This window comes from Candoia aspera, chromosome 3 (assembly GCF_035149785.1).
Source record: "Candoia aspera isolate rCanAsp1 chromosome 3, rCanAsp1.hap2, whole genome shotgun sequence".
In the NCBI taxonomy this organism is placed as follows: domain Eukaryota; kingdom Metazoa; phylum Chordata; class Lepidosauria; order Squamata; family Boidae; genus Candoia; species Candoia aspera.
The window spans coordinates 157,479,654-157,500,643 of record NC_086155.1 but is presented as its reverse complement, the minus strand read 5'-3'; the positions used below and the strand labels follow the sequence as shown (position 1 = coordinate 157,500,643).

General features: G+C 37.8%; 1 protein-coding gene across 1 annotated transcript; it reads left to right on the top strand.

The window, feature by feature from the left end:
* Positions 1–1,242: 1,242 nt before the first annotated feature.
* On the top strand, positions 1,243–20,785 carry NDUFV2 (NADH:ubiquinone oxidoreductase core subunit V2). Its single transcript, XM_063299113.1, has 8 exons — positions 1,243–1,347; positions 6,332–6,397; positions 12,673–12,735; positions 12,877–12,993; positions 13,355–13,523; positions 16,341–16,450; positions 19,420–19,496; positions 20,638–20,785. The coding sequence occupies exons 1-8, from the start codon at positions 1,306–1,308 to the stop codon at positions 20,729–20,731; spliced, it is 738 nt and encodes a 245-aa protein (XP_063155183.1). The 5' UTR covers positions 1,243–1,305; the 3' UTR covers positions 20,732–20,785.
* The last annotated feature ends 205 nt before the right edge of the window (positions 20,786–20,990 follow it).

Here is a 20,990-nt window from a genome sequence, read left to right as displayed (position 1 = left end):
TGTGGTCCTTATTACTAGATGGAAATTGAGAAAGTTTAATCTTCTCTAGAGTTGAGTTATAGCAACGTTATTTGAGAACTGGAATTGGCAAACACAACCTACCAAACTATCCGCTCTTTGTAATACCTTCCTAATTTGTTTTGGGTATGTGTAATATCAATAATGATTTAAATAATAATGGCATATTTACCCACTAGGAAGATGAGATTGCTTTTCCTCATATAACTACCTATAGTAAGAATGCAAATGTTCACATACTGATGGTGCCATATTAGGGGTGGATGACCTTTTGGTGACCAGGAAACAATTTTTACAAAAAGTACCGTAGTAGACATGGCTTTGATATGACACACATAAGCAGAGTCAGGATTTGGGGGGGGGGGGTTCCTAGTTTTGTGAGGGAGTTAATAAAGTTTTGTTTTTTTAAAATGATTTTTAAATACATAGATGAAAAACCCACAGTTCCTGTACTGAAACATTTCAGAAAACTGGAATTTTTCATTCCTCATCTGTACCACACCAATCTGGACATTCCAGGAATGGTCCAACATTTTTCTGGAATAGTATGTTTTACACAGATCTATTTTTAAATGATGCCAAGCATATTTTACAACTTAAATTACAACAATTCTGTTCCCGCCTCAAAATAGGAGGAAAGAGTTACCAACTCCAACAGGCCCTAAAATGGGAATCAGAGGCAACAGCCATGGGGTGTCAGACTGCCTGTCCCTTCTAGAAACCTTAACTAAACTTCTGAAATTTATTTTTATATGGCTTTACACAGGATTACGCTATAAGCACATATTCCTGTTAGCTTCTATGTACAAGGATAAACCTATGTGTTATATTAGTTTGCCCGATTTACTGCTCACACTGTCTCTCTTCTCGGCTCCCTAAAGTTAAGTAAACCTCTCAAGCGCAGGCTCGAACTGCACAGGAAGGCACCCTGGCAGCTTTGTAGAAGCGTGGCTTTGCATTTGGGCGAGTTGGGGCTTTGTTTTAAGAGCAGGCTTAAAGGCATGCATCAGGATTCCAGGCTGAAAAAAGAGATTGCCAGTTTCCGCATCTGAGCTTTTCCTCGGTCCTCATCTGCAACACTTTTGAAAGGGAAACCTCATCCTTACTATAGCAGCACTCCAACTCTGAGGGGCGCGCGCGTCCATAATATGGGCCTGAAAGAATGCACACGTTCCTCTTCCAAAGAGCCGGCTATTTTCACTGCGCTTGCGCATGCGCTGCTGAGCGCGCCCCGGGAGTGAGTCTCTGTGACTCTGAGGGAGAGCGAGGTGGGTTGGGGCGGCCGTCATGTTGTTCTCCGCTCGTTTTCGGACTGCCTTTCCACGCTTGGTAAGGAGGGAATCGGGAAAGCTCGGTGTCTTTAAAGGGGCAGGTTCCGCGCCGTTAGCGATCTCGGGGGTGGGTAAGAGTGACCAAGGGCACGGAGGCCTTCCGCTTCGGGAAGGGGAGGAGCGTGGAGCTCGGGCTGTTGTATCTCACTTTCTCGGCGGAGGAGAAACGAAGGGAGCCGTAGGACAGCGCTATTTTGCCTGCAAGCGGCGGTCGTAGACCGACAAGTGAGAGCAAGATGGAGGCGGAGGGAGCAACCTGCTCCTTTATATCTCTCCAAAAATCAACCCTTCTTAATTCTCAGATACGCTCCTTTATGGCAACTTGTACGTGTTGAGATTTGAAGTAGGTAATAGCGGCATAGGATTGAAATTGCAATCCTCATGGTCGCCCGAACAGTTTTCCTGCCTGTTGGCTTCTACAGAGGTCTTTTTGCTTTAGAGAAGGTTGGCTGGGGAATTCTGGGAGTTGAAGTCTACAAATCTTAAAGTTGCCAAGGTGGAGCGAGAAACACAGCGTTAGACTAAACCGTAGCTGATTAAGAGAAAGCAGAGGAGCTGAAGCTGTATTCCAGGGTAGTGTAGGCAGCAAGTTGACAGTGTAAACTTTAAGGTCATTTCAACTATTGGGTTGTTATTGCTTTCCTAAAAATAGTTGGGAAGGATAGGATGCACTGTTTTTTTCCATTATGGCTACCTTAATTAAACTCTCAAGCAAAAAATGTATTCAAGATATCTGTAACAAGCCCCACAACACATAAAACAGCTGCAAAAATTGATGAATATATGTTTATAACAGAATAGTCTCATTCCTTTATGGCATTTTCCACATTAATAAATTTCAGTTCGTTAGTTACATATATCTGAAACTGTGCTGTGGTCTGTTATCCTATTCTCAAGTAATATTGGTGTAGAAGAGATATGAATGTTGATTTCTGAAAGAAGCCTGAATCTTGCAGATCAAGAATTAGAAATACAAAATTCAAAGGCTTGCTGCACATCTTTCCTTCTAATATTGTCCAAGAAATTGAACACTTCCTGATTCTACCCTTATTTTTAAAAATATGGTAAGGTATAATAAACAGCAGGATAGAAAAGGGAATAGTATAGGAGGCAGAGAAGTTGACAATATGTTTACATCTGTATACCCATTATTTTTGTATTTGTGTGCCCTGGTAATTTTAGGTGGACTCTGCTCCCCACAGAAGAGAGTTAGCTCTTTTGCTACTCAGGATGCTGTCAGAATTTCAAATAAGTCCATGACCCAGGAAGCTAGCAGTCATAACTTGTAGAATGTTTCCCTATTCAAAGTTATATATGTCACTCAGCTATATGTCTGGCTAATAGCTGCACCAACATTGTTTTTAAGCATTCACATTAATTCCTATACATTTGGTTGCATATCTGTTGTGTGTACCATATATTGCCTCTCACATGGAGGCTATCAAAGCATAGATTCTTATTTCATAGAACTGGAAGGGATCATTTCGGCCAACAAGGCTAAGCCCTTCACTAAGTGCAGGAATAGAAATTAAAATATACCAGGTAGTCTGGGTGTATTCATTAATCTAAGAATCTTCTAGCTGTTTGTATAACCCTTTTCATACATTTGATGAACAGAGGGAGGAAAAACCAACCTCCAGATCAGACTGCCACCTCAATCATGGCAACTCATCTTGCTATACCCCCACTCCTGTTATCTTTTCTCATGGCTAAATATACCATCCACCTGCAATCTCTCTTCATATGATTAACAATCATCCTCACTGCCATTCTCGGAATTTACTCAGTTCCTCAGAATCTTTAAAGGGGGGTGCCTAGAACTAAACACTGTGCTTGAGATGCTTTATTCTGAGCAGACTAAAATAAAATGGAATTACTTTCTGTGTTTTGGAACTTTTATTTCTGTTGATGAGATCTAAAATTGTATTTGCCTTTTTTTCCGTCAGATCATACTGCTGTTATTCCAAGATCATTTTCACAAGAACTCTTACCAAAACAAGCATGCCCCACTTTTTACTTCTGCATTTGATTTTGTTTCCTAAATGTAACTCTTCACAATTTTCTCTGTTACATTTCATTCTATTCATTCATTCTATTCTATTCCATTCTATTCTATTATTTTCAGCCCATATCTCTAACATGGCAAAATTGTGTTGAATTTTATTTCAGGCTTCTATGGAATTAGCTTACATATCTCATCTAATTGGGTGTTATGCGCAAATTTGATAAGTATTTCCTTATAAATATATTTTTTTAAATGTTGATGGATTGAAGATCCGGGACTGATCCTTGTGGCATCTCACTTAATATTTCTTTCCAGTTAGATTATAGAATGTACAGATTGGAACGACTTTAGAGATCATCTAGTTCATCCCACTGCAGAAATCCATGACTAAACTTCCCTGACTGATGGCCATCAAGCCTTTATTTAAATGCATCCGGAGAGTCAACTATCTCCCAAACCAGTGTCTTCCATCATTGATCATCTCTTATCCTTAGGAAATTTTTCCTGATGCCTAAACTTCCATCTTAACTTAAACGCATTGTTTCTTGTTTGAAACTTCTCTGAACAATTTCTTCTCTCATCTTCCACATGACAGCCCTTCAGATACTTGAAGGTAGCTATTCTATCTCCATGCAGTCTTCTTTTTTCCAAGTTTAACATACACAGTGCCTTCAGGCATTCCTCATGAACTTTTCCTTGCTTGCCACTTATTGTCTTGGATTTGACCAACACAGGCACTGTCAGGAAAGCTTAAGAGATTCGCAGGATTTGTTTCAAGAAACAGCACCCAACACCTAAGTGTTTTTTTCTCTCTCTCTCTCTCTCTTTCTCAACACAGCAAAGTCAATTTTGGTTTCAGGTGGTATTTCATTACAGCAGCTTAGCTAAACAAGCCAAATTCTTTTATTCCAGGTGTCTAATATTCCTTACTGATCAGTAGCCAAGAAGTAGCAGTAAATCCATAAACAAAAGCAAAATTCAACAGACGGCTGACATTTAAGTTTCTAAGCATTCGAAGGCTAATTTATTTCTCTACTAGTAAAGAAAAGACTCCCTCTTCTGATAAAGTCTGCAGTTAGGTTATGTGTGCAGTCTAGAGTGTTGGCTATTCCTATTTTCTACTTAAACCAAATAAAGGGGTTAATTACCCTCACTGGAATTCCCTCAGGTTGTCAATCTCTTTCTCTGGTTAGCAGTATGTGACTTCCCTCTTTCTGCTTCATAGAAGTCATCTGCATTGGGTAGATATGTCCAGCGGTGGTCTTCTTCGGTAGGTTTTTGGATCTCTCCCCACCCATAATTACATAGAACAACATACAGGATCTGGCAGGACATGTGACAGGTTAGCAGAGAGTCATGGGTGACTGCATGCTGTCATAGGAACAATGGCTTCTTTTAATCTTGGCAGTGTTTATTGATGTAGTCCAGGATTATTAGTATTTTGCAGGTGCATCAAGCTTTTGGCTTACATTCACTTGTTATCCACCAAAACATGAGATCCTTTTTGCATGTACTGCTGCCCAGTATGGTCATCCCCATCCTGTACTCATCTTTTTTTTTTTAGCTACCAAGCGTACAAATTTATATTTGTCCCTGTTGCAGCTTTCTGCTTATTGTTACAGCTTGTTAAGATCCTCCTGACATGAGGAGGAATAGGTGATAAGCATTCTCTGAATATGATTTGAGCCAGCTGGGTATCCACTTGATTGTCAGAGTATCTAGCTCACACTTAACTAGCTTGCTAATTTACTTATCATTGAATACTTTCTCAAATGATTTGCAAACTTAAGATATATTATGGCTGTAACATTCCCAGAATATAATAAGGAAATGACATGATCAAAAAGAGGTCAAGTTAGTCTGGCAAGATTTGTTCTGATTTCTGGCAATTACCACACTGTTTTCAGGGTACTGTATCCTTTCATTATCTGCTCTAGAATCTTTTCAGATATTGAAATCATACTGACTAGTCTATAGTTTGTTGGAGCTTGCTTTTGCTTTTGCTTTTCTTTTGCTTTTCTTTTGCTTTTGCTTTTTTTTTCCTTTTTTCTTTTTGGCATTAAGGAAACATTTGCTATCATTCACTCATCTGTCATTTCATCAGTTGTCCAGGATTCCTCGAGGAGAATACTTACAGAGAATACTTGGCCAGACCATCAGCTAGTTCCTTCAGCACCCTAGAATATACTTCATTTGATCTGGAGATTTAAACTCATTCAGAGAAATACTGTATTCCCTTAGCACATTTCTGTCAATCTCCTCACCCCCTTGTTGTTCAGTTTTTGTTCAAACGTGAACAATTTCCTTGTTGCAGTCATTTCCTAATCCATTTTATTAGGGAACTGTTTTAGACTGTTTTAGAGTCATAGTATAACAATATTAATATGAAGATAACAAATTTTATTTCAGAACTTGCAGCTTCTTTAGCGTGCTAGCAAAGATAGTAAGTCAGCTGCTAGATGCCTCTATATTAAAGATTTATAATCTAGTTCTCAGGATTCTAGTCATGTAGGCAGAAGTGTTGTGTAGGAGGGGATGAATATTATGGTTGATTATGTCACAAAAGCACTGAAGACTCTGTGGATAGGATGCCTTGCATGGCTTTCTCTTTTTTCGTTCCTTAGAAAAGGAGCATTATAGGGATTTCTGAAGAGCAGGCTATAGCAAGACTAAGTTCAAGCTGTTTATCTTTCCTGTTACGAACTTCCTGCAGGTATTTCTAAATCTCATAGAGATTTAGATGCAGGAAGAGGACAGATTCGAAACATTAATACATATTATTAGATATGTTGTTATTACCTACTTTGCTTTTAATTTAATACTGTATACTTCTGGTTTATATGTAGAGTAGACTGATTGTCACAAGTACAGTAATTTAAAGTAGACCCACTGAATTCAGTGCGGATTTAAGCATATCTTCGATCTCTTAACTGTAATTGGAAACACAAACTGTTTACTTTATATGAAATATTTGTAGGTGACACATATTCGCTGCCTTCATACATCAGCAGAATGCAGAAGTGGTGGTGGAACTCTGTTTGTGGTAAGTAGTTTGAATATACGATTATACCAAATGTTAAGTAAAATGGAAAAATTGTGGCCTTTATTTATGTACAATTTGTTAGTGGGTATTTATAGTAAAGTTGCACGTCCTTTCTATTAGTAATAATGAAACTGCTATATATAGTCTTGTAGTTGGTTGCATATATGGTTGTCATACTTGGCAAATGTATGAATCTACTGAACAATCATGTTTACTTAGAAGAAAAGCTCATTTTGTTTAGCGGAATGTATTTCCAGTAAGCATGTAGAGAATATCAGCCCCAAAATGTAAATGTCTGTCTGTTATACACATACATATCCAATTGAGCAGTCATGTATAGGCTTCTTCCATTGGTTTTATATACACAGAAATGACAGATATACAGAATAACAAGAGAATGTGTGAGTCTATCTGAGCAGATTTCTGTTTTTGTCATCTGAAGTCGGAAAGAATCAAAGTTGGAAATATAAAGCACAGATTTTGTAGCTTAAAAAGTGTATTTATTTACCAGACTATAGTTACAGTATTGAGGATTAGTAGCATATTTACTTGTTAAACTTTATAACAACACTGAATTTTTAACAGTATAAATTAATTTTACATAAACATTGATATTTTGGGTTTAAAATATTTTGTTGAAAAGCATTTTAGTCATTCCAAAGAGAAAATATTTGATTAGAGGGTTGTTTTTTTCCAGTGTTCACCTAAAACTTAATTTTCTGTTTTTTTTTTCCCTCCTCAGAAAAAAATGAAAACAGTTTATTCCCAACTTGTAATTCTCGAAACTATTCATTATTAAAAGATTGCTAGGCATAAGAAAACAGAATATTGTAAATCTGTCCTTCCTGACATGATTTATGAACGTGCATCTTTATTTCAAATTCTCTGCTGTTTTATCGTAACTTCAATTATTGCTGCTTGAAAATACTTACTGCTTTACATTTTTATTTTGGCTTGTAACTGATATGGTGCCACAAAATTGTAAGGCATTTTACCAAATAAAAAGGTAGGCTCCTACCTGCACAGAATTTACAGTATGAAATTCAACACAGAGAAAAATTTTTTGGAGTAGAAATACAAAAAGTTATATGTACAAAGACTTATTTATAAAACAAGAGATGAGAAGGCTAAAGGATTGGATAGCACTTCTGCAGGAAAGATGAGTTTTGAGGAGATATTTGAAGGAAGCTAGATAGATAAAGCATACAGGTCAGGAAAAGAGAAAACAATCGTCTTGAGGGAGCAGAAGACCTAGGAAAAGCAAAATTAATTGTGAGAGGGGGTACTAAATTTGAAAATAGAGAGATAAACTATGGGAGGCTTCAAGGTGAAACTAAAGCACTGCTTTTTTATCTAGTAGAAAGGAAACTAATGAAGCGTTTTCTTGGCGTGAGGGATTAATGTTACCAGAGAATGGGAAGGTAAATTTTTTGACTGTGAAATAATGAACAGAGGTGAGGGTCAAAATTTAGACAATAAAGGGCTGAAAAGAAATTGCAGGGAGACTAAATGAAGGTTAAGATATAGATGGAGTCTTTGTTAAAGGGACAGAAAGGAAACATATTTTTCAGTTATTAAGAATAGGAATGTTTGTTGGTGTAGGGCTAGACTGAATATCAAGAACAAAGAAGGAATACTTTATGCCCGTTAGTATTGTGGTTGTCAGTGAGGAGGAATGCTGTCAGGAGAGGTAGTCTTAGGTAGAGCAATTTAGTCTTAGATATGTTGAGACTGAAATGTTCCATAATCCATTTGGATTATTGAGAATATTTTCAATATTTCAACAGTTGAAAATACAAGATCGAAGATCTTGAGAATGAAAAATTCTCAGTAAAGAGAGTAGAACCACATGCCAATAGCATACAGTTGGTACTAAAAGTCAGAGGGTATAATGAGGCCATCCAAAGACTGCTTGAAAAGAACAGAATGGTGGGCCCAGACAGATAACAATAGTGAAAAGGAAAACAGAAACAGCTCTCCACAGTGGGGTTATCGGATCACAGCAGTACTCTCCAAGGGTTCGGAGGGAAGGGATAGAAGAGAAAGTAGATAAATCAAGGGATTCTTTTATGAAAACAGGGAAGGTTATATTTTATTTGAAAACAGAAAAAAGGAATTGGGAATAGGAAGATTGTTTTGCAGAAGAGGAGTAACATTTGGAGAAATGGAAACGATACATCAGGTTGTGATAGGACCTAGGCAACATCTGGAAGAAATATGTAAGTGAACATAAAATTAAATGAGTAAAGGAAAAGGCTGAAGTATTGCAAGAATAATTGGGAGGAAGAATTTTAAGGACAGATTTGATTTTAGAACTGAAGTATACAGTGAACTGAAGCAGACAGAGAAGATATTGTAAAGATTTGATGAGTTGGTTGCAAATTAATTGCAGTGGTTCAAGCTTGCTTATTTTTCGAACTAAGAAAAGAACAGGGAACACAAAATAACTGTTCTCTAAGTTCTGTTCAGTAATTGCTTTTTTCATTTTAATTCAGTAAAACTGCTTGCCTGTTTGGATCTCGGTTTACTTCATTTGGGGAAAAAAAAAATATTTATTCTGTTTCCAGTATATACTTCTGAATGCCGTTACCATTGTGTTTTGACAATGGATATCACTTTTTGCTCCATGTTATTTCTCTTGCTGATTTTAACATGATGGGAGGAAAATATTACTGTAGTATCCATTCTATCTGCCATAGACAGAAGGAGTCCTTCTGTCTCCAGGAAGCTTCAGATCTGTAGCAGGTTGGCTCAAAGTATTCCAATGTATTGAGGACTCAGACTATTACCTTAGTAACTGTTTGCTGTTTAATGGCATTAGAATTATATTCATACTGCTTTTCTAGGATCTCTGCGGTTTGTATCAGATGCAGTAGTTTATTTCCAGTTAAATCATAAGCCAGTTACATCTTAACAGATATCTTTATTTGAATTAGCAGCCTTACATTTGGAGTTACATGTTGTATTCTTTTTCATGTTGTCAACCAATTTTGTTTATATTGGAGACAGTTCTATTTATTTTGATTTATTTATTTGAGGCCAACCAACTCCTCGATGAGAGCCAGTTTGGTTTGGTGGTTAAGGCACCAAGCTAGAGAAACCAGGAGACCATGAGCTCTATAATCCACCTTAGGCACAAAGCCAGCTGGGTGACCTTGGGCCAGTCACTCTCTCTCAGCCCTAGGAAGCAGGCAATGGCAAACCACTTACAAAACCTTGCCAAGAAAACTGCAGGGAATTGTCCTGCAGTCACCAGGAGTCAAGACTGACTCGAAGACACAAAAACAAAACAAAACACTAAAACCAAACCTCCTCAATGACTCTGGGTGGCTTAGAAATAAAAGGGAAAAAAACCCCCAATTCATATTAAAAGAGAACACGGCCAACCAGAAGAAAACTAAGCTAAACTGAAAGGGGCTCCATAACCATCCTATCCCAAGGCTTGGGAGAATAGCCTTTAGCTTATTAGAGCCAGTTTGGTCTAGTGGTTAAGGTACTCGCCTAGAAACCAGGAGGCTGTGAGTTCCAGTGCTGCCTTAGGCATGAAAGCTGGCTGGGTGACCTTGGGCCAGTCACTCTCTCTCAGCCCAACTCACAGTGTTGTTGTTGTTTTGCATTTTCTTTGCCTCTTAACTACACCTTACTCACTTTCACTACATTCTTCGAACTATCATTTCTTTCTTTATACACATCACATAATATCCTTCTCTTGTCTTCATTTTGGCAGCAATCATTCTCTTATTTTACTTTTCCAAAGCCTCTCACTTCATCATTCCACTGGGCACCCTTTTTCACTTTCTATTAGCATCACTCCACACGTCTTACACTTGTAAGAATGTTACATGTCTTACATTTGTGGTATTGTGTGTTAATGATTCTTTTTGTTCTGTTCCAAGGAGTTCTATCTTTCCTTACATTCGATTAGGAAATCAATATGTCTCCTAATACTTTTCATATAGGATTGGTACTGTCTCTTCTCGCATTCTTTCTGTTTTCACTTTTGTTTCTTTAATTTATTTCCTTCTGTTTCCATTTGCTCCCAAGACCCATTTCTCTCTACAAAAAAGTGGTCTGTCCCATATTCAGAATTTCCTATCACCCATGTATCCTTCATTAACTTTTTCAAGCTTTCATTATAAACTCTCAAATCAATCATGTTTCATATTTATTCCTTTTCCATGTCTACAGATGTATAGAGTTCTCATTAAACCATGTAATCTAAACAAACCAATATTTTTCTAAGCAGATATTAACCAATCACCATTCTCATTCACTCTTGGGTCTCTGAATGGCTCAGTGTCTTTTGATATACTCTGGCATTAGCACTTTTCCATTCATGTTACCTAACAGAGTAACATTTTTCTCTGGATCATCTTACTCAGAATATTGTGCAGTTTCTTCTGAAATTCACACATGGAGTATAACATGCAACTATCACTGACTTATGAATTCCTACTTTTATAGGAATGTTTCCCACTAAATGTTTCCAAGTCATTTTTAGACATACGTTTTAACCTTTTTGTTCATAATTAAACCATTTCCATACATGCATTCAACAATCCAGTCCACAAGCTCAAACCACCTTTATTCAGGGCTGTTACATCCATCCCCTTTCCCTTAGCTGCAGAAATATACAGCATAGCCTTTCTTTCATCCCATTCCATTCATACTCTACTATTTACTCTTAAATTTTAAATCTCAGTGTTCCATATGGCATGGTCATCACTAGATGAGCTAAAAAATACTGACTTCTGCTGCCCAATAGGCTTTCACGTAAGGCTGTTCAGTAAGAGAAGGAAAGAATAATCTAGGTTACCAGCTTTAGCTGTGCCTGTGCCACCTGCAGCACTTCCTACTAATGATAAGGACAGTACTGGTCAGTTTTGGTTCATTTTGGCTTGTATGCAGTCAAAGCCCAGTTTTGCAGCAGGCATGCTTATACTGTTCTATGCAAATGAGAATAGAAATTCTATAGAACTGGAAGCCTGTATCCCACCAACTAGGAGATAGATGAACTGTAGTGATACACTGTGGATGTATCACAACTCAATGTTTGATTTGCAAGTCAAAAACATTACTGAAAATTCCCATAAAACTGAACAATTCACTCAACAATTCTTGGTCTTGTCTTAGAATGCAAGGATTAGCCTAAAATTGCAACTATTGGGGGAAAAAAAGTGATAAATAAAAATAAGGGCCCAGATCTTGATTCCTGTTTATATTTCATTTAGATGGCTACAATTAATAGTAGGGATCAGGAGGAAAAGCTTTGATAGCTGCTAAGTTTGTCCCTGATTCTCAGAGCTGAGGAAAAAGAGTCTTGCTCATAAATTATAGTATAATTATATATTTAAAGGTAAGTTGCTTCCTCTATGGTAGTACACTTAGCTTCATGGAATATTTGAGAACAGGCAAATCATACTGTAATATTTGATTGGATACAAAATTTTGTATAGTTTTAGGGTGATCAATTAAATGGTATGCAAACTGTATATCACAAATTCTTACTTTTCAATTCTGCACCCAATTACTGCAACATTCTTCTCATTTGTTGGAATTTACTTACATAATAAACATGCAAGATTGAAACAATGATAATGAAAATATTCACTATTAGTACAATGTTTTCTAGGATGGCATAATTAAATAGCATGATGCAACTATTTATTTCTGGAACTACTTTGAATAGTGTGTAGAAGATGGTTCCTGTCATGTTCACTGTTTCAGTGTGCACTGTACATCGTAACGTTTCACATGCCATGGTGCTGACTTGCGTTTCTGTTTGGGAGGGAGCTGCTGTGAAACCTTGTGCCAAGCTCTGTATCTATGTTCCTTTCAATGGAATGTGTTTGGGTTATGTTCTCTGTTCAAGGACTTTTCCCGCAGACCATCAGAAGCCGTTAGGAGCACCTGGGATTGTGAGCTTGGGAAGATTCTATGGGGGGAGGGATCTCATTTGCACTGAGGGTTTTTAGTTTGCATTTGGCACGCTTTTATCATTCTCAGCTTTCTTTGTGATCCTGCATACTATTCTTTAATAAATCAGATATCTTTGCATTCCTGCTCAGGAGTCTGAGAGTGCTTTAGAATAGGCATTCATTACAGTTCCTGTAATTCAGTTGCAAGCACAGCTCTTCGTATCTTCATAAAAAGATGTGTCTCTCCTCATGAGGCTATATACAACTATTAAGATACAAGAGCTGTGGCCTCTCTCCATGTGACCATCTGACATTTTTCTATGTATAAATTTCATGATTTTATTGTAATTTGTACAGCACAGAGATACTCCTGAAAACAACCCAAATACCCCATTTGATTTCACTCCTGAAAACTATAAGGTATGTTTTCTTTATTTATTTACTTACTTGGGCTTTTATGCCACTTCAGTCCCTTTTTGATTACCTGTCCTGTTTTGACAGATGAGAGGCTGTATTTCAACAAAAACATTTGGTTCTTGTAACATTTATTTTCTTTCACAGAGGATAGATGTAATAGTAAACAACTTCCCAGAAGGACATAGATCTTCAGCAGTGATCCCAGTCCTGGATTTAGCTCAAAGACAATATGGATGGCTACCTATATCAGCTATGAATAAGGTACTTCACTTTAATCTGGTATTTTAGTATATGTATAACTGAGTAAGAACTATATTAAGCACAAATTAACTTTAATATTCATTAGGTATATCTCTTAAAAACCAGTAATTTAGAATGCTGTCAGTTCATATAGCTAACTTTTATTTATCAGTCTTAAAATACTCAGGTAATTTACAATTAATATTTTACAGTATTTACAACTTCAGGATGTACTCTGTGGCTACTGTATTCTGTGGAAGATTTCTGTGGGTTATAATTTAGGAGAATCAAGACATTGTAGACTTTTATTGCTTCTGCTAAAAGTATCAACATATGTAAATAATATATTATTCAGGTAAAAAATTATCTTCTCTTACTATAGGTTGCTGAGATTCTACACATGCCTCCTATGAGAGTTTATGAAGTAGCAACTTTTTATACAATGTTTAATCGTAAGCCTGTTGGAAAGTATCATATTCAAGTCTGCACTACTACACCTTGCATGCTTCAAGACTCAGATAGTATATTAGAAGCCATTCAGAAGAAGCTTGGTATGAAGCAACACTTAATTTTCCTGAAAACGTCGCGAAAGTGGCATCCCCCCAAAGGGTCAGACATGACTCTGTGCTTGCACAGGGGACCTTTCACCTTTCACATCATGAATCTGTTCATGTTGTATTGATTTTTATTTAATACAGTTTATATTTGTACGCTGAAAAGCTTGTTTGCAGGAAAACTGTGTATCTTGGAGAGATGGGCAGCAGGGTTTTTTTAGCTGTTGATGGTAGAGCTGCACAGCCTGAGAGGCTGGTATAGAGCTAAGAAAAGGAGGCTAAGGAAGTAAGAGCCTGAAAAAGCAGGAGCCAGCAACTTGAGAATAGAAGTTATGGGAGGCAGCTGTACAATCAACATCCTTTTGCAGCTCCCAGAGGAGCTTTTGAGAAGGTGGGGCCAATATTTTGGCTCTTTGGTGGGGTCCCTTAAAGGGCAAGATGAGTACATTTAAGCTTGCTGAAATTTAAGGTACCATTTAATTCTTCTGCCACCCCACAAAATTGTTTTGTGTGGAGTTTATGAAATAAATGAGTGCCTTCATTTAACACAACATTTGGCTCATTATGTTCCTTTAAAAAAAATTTAAAAAATACTTTGTTCCTGCCTTCTACAGTAATGTAGTCATATTACTTGCACTTGTTAAAAAAATGGGGAAACATTGTGCACTTTTCCTTTGAAAAAATAAGCCCTGAAGAATTGAAGGGGGCGGGGGCTTGCTGGCTTGCTTGCTGATATTATATAGAGACAAGCTGATCTTTGGGAAATGAGTTCCAATATCAGAGTACTTATAGAAAAGATTTTGCCTAGTGTTTTAGTCAACTTAATGTTTCTTGATTGAGGGACTGGCTCTGTGAAGACTGCAAATAATGGACAGGCTCAAAGACAGAAGTGGCCTTTCAAATAAAATGATTCTGAGCAGCTTAGAATCCATAAATCAGAAGTAGAACCTTGAAATTTTGCTAAGAAATAAACTGGAAGTCACTGTAATTATTCACAAGATTGGTAATACATTGTTTTTAAATTCTCCAATAAACTCTGCTATTGCTGCATATCACGCTACAGGTAGTCCTTGGTTAACAACAGTAATCAGGCCTGGAATTTCCATCGCTAAGCATTGCAGTCATAAAGCATGATGTCATGTGACCGCATCGCTTAGTGACAGCAATCCCGGCACTCCCCATTGCCATCATTAAGCAAATCCCACCGGGTTATTAGGCAGCGACCCACCCTGGTCCAAGCCATTCCCAGCTTGGTCTTGCCTGATGCCAAGCCTCAGTTCTTCCAAGGTAAGGGACTGCCTCCTCATCTCCCCCACGTGCCTATCTCCCTTCCTCCGTACTTTTTACCACCCTACACGAGAGCATCCCGTGACGGTGGTGGCGCAGGGGGTGCTGGGCCTGAAGTAGAGGCCCAGGGCCTTCAGTGGTCTCAGCCAGTCGCTGCTGCCCCAGGCAAAGTCCCAGCCACCCCAGCCCTGCAGCGTAAAGCCCCAGCTGCCCCAGGTCCAAGTCCTAGCTGCCTCCACTGCCCTGCACCCTTGCTGCCCTGCACTCTGCCAGCCCTGCCATCCCCAGCTGACCTTCGCCCTTGTCTTCCTCCTGCTGCTGACAAGGTAGGCCTGGTCCTTTGCGAGGCACCTGCTGGCCACGTGAGGCTTTCCTCCTGAGGCCCACGTGCTCTTTTTGTGAGGCTTCGGAAGCCTTCTGAAGCCTCACAAGAAGGCTATGCACAACTTGGAGAAGGTCGCGTGTGGCCTTCTTATGAGGCTTCAGAAGGGTTCCAAAGCCTCATGAGAAGGCTATGCATGACTTGGTGAAGGGTACAGATGGCCTCAGGAAAAAGGCCACGCAGGGCCAGCAGCTACCTCGCAAAGGGCCAGGCCAGGTGCACCTCATCAGCAGGAGGAGGAGGAAGACAGCGAAAGTCAGCTAGGGTGGCAGAGTACAGGGTGGCCAAAAGGCAGAGATGGGGGGAGAGATGGGTGGGGGTTGTTGAAGTGCCCCTGCGGTCTAAGTGTAGGCGGGCTGCCGAGAGCTCAAATTTTGATTATGTGACTGTGGATGTGTTGCAATGGCCATAACTTTGGGGACTTGAGCATAAGTTACCATTTGTTCAGCGCTGTCATAACTTTGAACGGTCACTAAACAAATGGTTGTTAACCAAGGACTACCTATACCTTCAGGTTCTCATTTCTTGGGTAGCATCATATAGCATCTTTTAAGGTCCTGATGTTACGGTCAGATTTCCTTTCTTCCTTGTGTTGGAGATTGGACATTTCCATATACTACTTTGGCATTAAAGAGAAATCTTTTCATGATGTAAGACATCGAATATGCAATTTTCATAGTGTTTTCAACCAAAAAATTACTGTAGATCCCCACAATACAAATCTTTGCTAAAGATATTCCAGTGGTACAATGTAGAACTATGTTACTATGTCAACTAATTTAACAGTTTATTACTTCTAAGCATTAAATTTGTAAGTCCTCTAAGGTATTTCAGATACTATCTTGATAAATTTCATTTTGTTATATACTGATTTGAAACTTGCCTTGGTCCAGTAGTGTTTGAAGTGTAATGTTATATCTCAATCTGCTCTAACAGCCAAATGTGCACCCCTGTATGCCTATAAACTTGATTGCAACTCTAGTGGCTAGATCAGATTGGGAAACAAATATATACAAATGTAAATCCAACATGGGATTTATATAAAAACTGCTGTTTTTGAACATTGTATTAGGACAAATAGCCATAAAAGTTTTCATTTTTACAGTTTGCTTCATTACAAATTAAACTAATTTGTCTTGTCTCAGGTATAAAAGTTGGGGAAACTACGCCTGATAAACTCTTCACTATGACTGAAGTTGAATGCTTGGGAGCTTGTGTAAATGCACCAATGGTACAAATAAATGACAACTATTATGTAAGTAGAAATGAGCCTCAGATCATCAGTTTTCCATGTATCCAGTTTGTGTGTGCTTGTTGCCTGAAAAAAATTAAATTTTAGCACAAACAAGAGTTCCTTCCCTAATGTGGGCTTTCATATGATGATCATTCTAATGGACAGAATTATTTATTGAAATGAATTTGATATGAACTAGATCAGTGGTTCTCAGTATTTCATTTGTTGTTCCATCATGATTAAAAAGGCCATTTTTTTTTCCAAGAAAGAAATTTAAGTCTTTTAGGCACTCTGTTTATGATGTTTATTTTGCCATAGAAATACTGTATATACTTCCCAGCATACAAAGATTAGAAATAGGGATATGGTTATGCAATGTGCCAAGCATAGAACAATGTATTTTCTGCTCCACTTTACCCTGGCATGCACTCTGTCTCTGAAGCCCTAAAGGAATAGATGCAACAAATTTTCCCACATATCATCTAAGATTGTAATCTCATGCAGACTTCCCAGGTAAATTTTGGTGTGATATAGAGTTCTCAACAACCACAATTATTTTGTAAAGCTTTAATTGATCTAAAACTATATATTGCCTCCAAAAAGGATTTTTTGCTTCCCCACTCATTGTCAACACTACTAGGATCTTGAGAAATACTCTATAGACAGTCCATTAGGAAAGTTAAAGAATTAATTTATTAAAATCCAATTACATAGGACAGTTGCAAAGCTCTGAATGTTTGGAGCCAAAGCATTCAAATTAAATCATTCCCTCTGACACAGTCTCTTCTCTGTTTCTTCTCATAAACAACCCCATTCTCACTCCTGATCTTCCCCCGCCCTTCTCCTTAGACTTAATTAGAGTCCAGGTGTCTTATCAGCCTATCCTTTGCTTCAACGGCTTGTGAAGGAATGTGATTAATGATCCTGTCTGTCTGCAAAGCTATGAGAGCTGACACGTGTTTGCTCTTGTTCTCGCATAGCATCTAGCAGCTGATATGTGTAGCAGCGACTTCATGGCAGGCGTGCAAAGTGAGCCTGACAAACAGTGCTTTTAGCATGTTAGTGGCAAAAAAACGAACAATAGAACTGTAAGAAACACCTCCAATGCACCAAAATAAAAAATATAAATCAAAAGATCCCCAGCATTATATCAGAACAAAAAGATAGAAATAAATGACATGACCACACTAAAAAAAAGGTACCTTTCCAACCAAACAGAACAAGCAAAACACTTGTAATCCTTTCCAGTTGTTTACTGTTCCCAGTTCTCCTTTTTATTGGCTGGTTAGACATAAGTACAGCCCTGCCAGAGCTTGGATCCTCACCAAGTAGTCTTCAAGAGCATTCGAAAGTACAAAAGGCCACTGGAAGAGGCCTAAAAGTCTTGACCCAGCGAACTGCCTTGTCTAAAAATAGCAGCAAAGATTGTCTCCATGAGGAACAAACTATACCCTTAACAGTCTGGCTACAGTACTCTCAAAAGTAGGTAAAACATAATTCACACCTTACCCATAGCACCGAGTGCAAATTGGTCATCAGGTGTCACTGGCCTCGTGACTGGGCAGGAATATATAGCTAATGCTATATATAGAAAGAGAGCCAGTTTGGTCCAGTGGTTAAGGTGCTGGGCTAGAAACCAGGACTCTGTGAGTTCTAGTCCTGCCTTAGGCATGAAAGCCCGTTGGGTGACCTTGGGCCAGTTACTCTCTCTTGGCCCAACTCACCTCACAGGGTGGTGGTTGTGGGGAAAATAGGAGGAGGAAGGAGTATTAGGTATGTTTGCTGCCTTGAGTTATTTATAAAAATAATAAAGGAGGGATAAAATTAATTAAATAAATCAATGCCCATATTGACTGAGAACATAATGGGAAGAACAAAGGCATGAGTGAGGATGGCACCTGCAGGACAGTGTATTCATCTCTCTCAGTAATACAACTTTTTCTAGTTGAGAAGTATTGTCCATTGTGAAACAACTGTTATCCACATGACTGCGTTCTTTCTAATTGGCATGTGTGCTCTTATGCGCTTCATATTTATCTGAGTACATTAATTATTTCTAGACAAGGGGATGCATTATAAAGGATTCTACCATTGCTACCTGGAATGTTGCAGTCCCTTCATTACCAGTTTAAAACTCTTGCCCCGCATTCTGTTGCAGTTGGCGAGTATGCTTGTGTCCCGCCCAGATTGTTTTTGTGCTATTTCTGCACTAAATCAGGGTTTTTCAAACTGTATTATGCAGAACATTAGGATTCCAGAAGAACTTGATGGGGTTCCCTGAGAGACTAAGGGGGAAAAAACAGTTCATTCAACCACAGCCAATTTTCTGTCACTAGAACATTGCCTCTTGACCGGGGGTTCCAGAAATTTTAAAAAAAAAAAGCTTCAACCTGAGAAAGCTTGAAAACCCCTGTGCTGAATCACATGTAGTGTTGCTATGAGAAAACGATGCTTTCATACTTCTCTTATTAAGTGTGTGTAATTTGACTCACTAGACACAGTAACCATATTGACAAATTTTAGGATTTTCCAGACTTCTGTTGGACAATTAAGAAATCTATCCTCTTCAAATATCTAATTTTGCCAGTATTCCCTTGCTAATATAATAACTGCAGGGTAAATTCATCTTTAACTATGCATTTGATACAGATACAGTAAAATAAGTTAAATGTACAGTATTATATATATAGATATACACACACACACACACACACACACACACAAACACACACACACACACAATATATAATATATAATATATAGAAAAAGGTTTTGGATTACATTCAGAATATCAACTACAGTTGCTCTTGAAAGATAGGCAGCCATATAAATAAAATAAAAATTGGCTAGTAATTTCTGAGTTATAATTATTGTAGTCTTCTGTAGCAAAAAGGAGTCCTATACCATCTTAAAGACAATAAACATGCTTGTAGACCAAAAATGTAATAATACATTTAATCTGTGGAATATTTTTTCCTTTAATTTTATAGGAAGATCTGACAACAAAAGACATTGAAGACATAATTGATGAATTGAAAGCTGGAAAAATTCCAAAACCTGGACCAAGGTATTTTATTAGTACAATAAAATAAATACTGTGGGAAAGCAGGAAAAAAAAAACAGCCACTAAAACAATCCTGTAGAAAGTTCTCAGGATATGTATTTCAGTGTGAGATTAAATGTTAAGATTTTATTACCAAGACATTTTCCTTTATATATTCCATGCTAAGATGGCCTACAGGAAGCTGCTTCTTAATTTTTAAGAAGCAGAGAAAAGTGTTTCTAGATGATATTGAAAAGTATCAAATCTTTGCCAAACTTTAGTGGCGATAGACTGCTTTTCTTATATTACCTATAAAATATTTTTCTCTTTTCTAAATACAGTAACATTCTGTCAGAGTTTAATTTGGCAGCCCTATATCCCCAGATTTATTTCACATGTTGTGTTATGTGACCGTTCTATGAGACCGTTCTAGGTAAAGTCTCAGCCAAGAAAGATCAAGATATTTTGATGTTGTATAGGAAAAAAATAATTAAAATGCTTTTAGTAGTTATACTGCACTGTGGCTCACTGATTTGTGATAATCGTCTGGTTAATTTTCATCAAATTCTGATTTTCCTTGAAACTTGAGGTTTTTTTAGTTGTTGAGAAACCATTTTCACTTGCTACTTGATGTTAAATACTGTTGCTCCTGAGAACAAAGATATGCCTATAGGAAACATATGGTAAAGTATTAAAGAGGAAAGAGGAAAAAAATCAGCTTCATATCCCCATTCCATCATGGCAGTGGGTGACTTTAATGGTTATCTCTCTGTTTAACCTGCCTCATAGGGATGCTGCAAAGATAACATTGAAAAATTCAGAAGAAGAGCCAGTGTATGTTAGTATTAATTTTGCATTGATAAAATGATCCATTTTATTATTTCGTAGTCATAGAATCTAATCTTGCGCACAGTTACTCTGATTTCAGTGGGATCATACTGAAGCAAACACGTACAGAACTTCAGTGTAGTCAGAAACAGTATGTGTACATTTGGCAACTATAAATACAAAAGAACTGCATTTCAGTTTCTTTCCATACTCATTCTATCTAGTATTGGACTAAAAGATGCTTAAATCATCCAAAGTTGAAGCAGACTTTTGTTGATGTTTCAGAGTGACTGGCATTATACTGAACGTCTAATACTGACTTTCTATTTCTTTTCAGAAGTGGACGTTTCTCCTGTGAGCCATCTGGTGGTCTGACTTCTCTGACAGAGCCACCCAAGGGACCTGGCTTTGGAGTTCGGTCAGATCTTTAAAACTTTTGTTCTAAGTGTAAGAAATTACTGAGAAAATAAATTCTAAAATTTGAACAGATGGAAACTGAATTTTATATTAATGTTATTTTAGGACAGCTGCTAAAAATGTATATTTTATTTATTATAAGCAAGAAATGGAAGAAATCCAAAAGTTCCAGTTACACAGAAATAGCAGTGTAGATCAATCTGTTAACAAAGCAGTTATATAGAGATCTCACTGCCTATATTATATCTAACACATCAGTGGTGCATAAAATGA

Coding starts and splice junctions, on each gene's coding strand:
- NDUFV2 (XM_063299113.1), top strand. CDS start 1,306: ATGTTGTTCTCCGCTCGTTTTCGGACTGCCTTTCCACGCTTG. Junction 1,348..6,331: donor GGACTGCCTTTCCACGCTTG/GTAAGGAGGGAA, acceptor AAATATTTGTAG/GTGACACATATTCGCTGCCT. Junction 19,497..20,637: donor ATTCCAAAACCTGGACCAAG/GTATTTTATTAG, acceptor ATTTCTTTTCAG/AAGTGGACGTTTCTCCTGTG.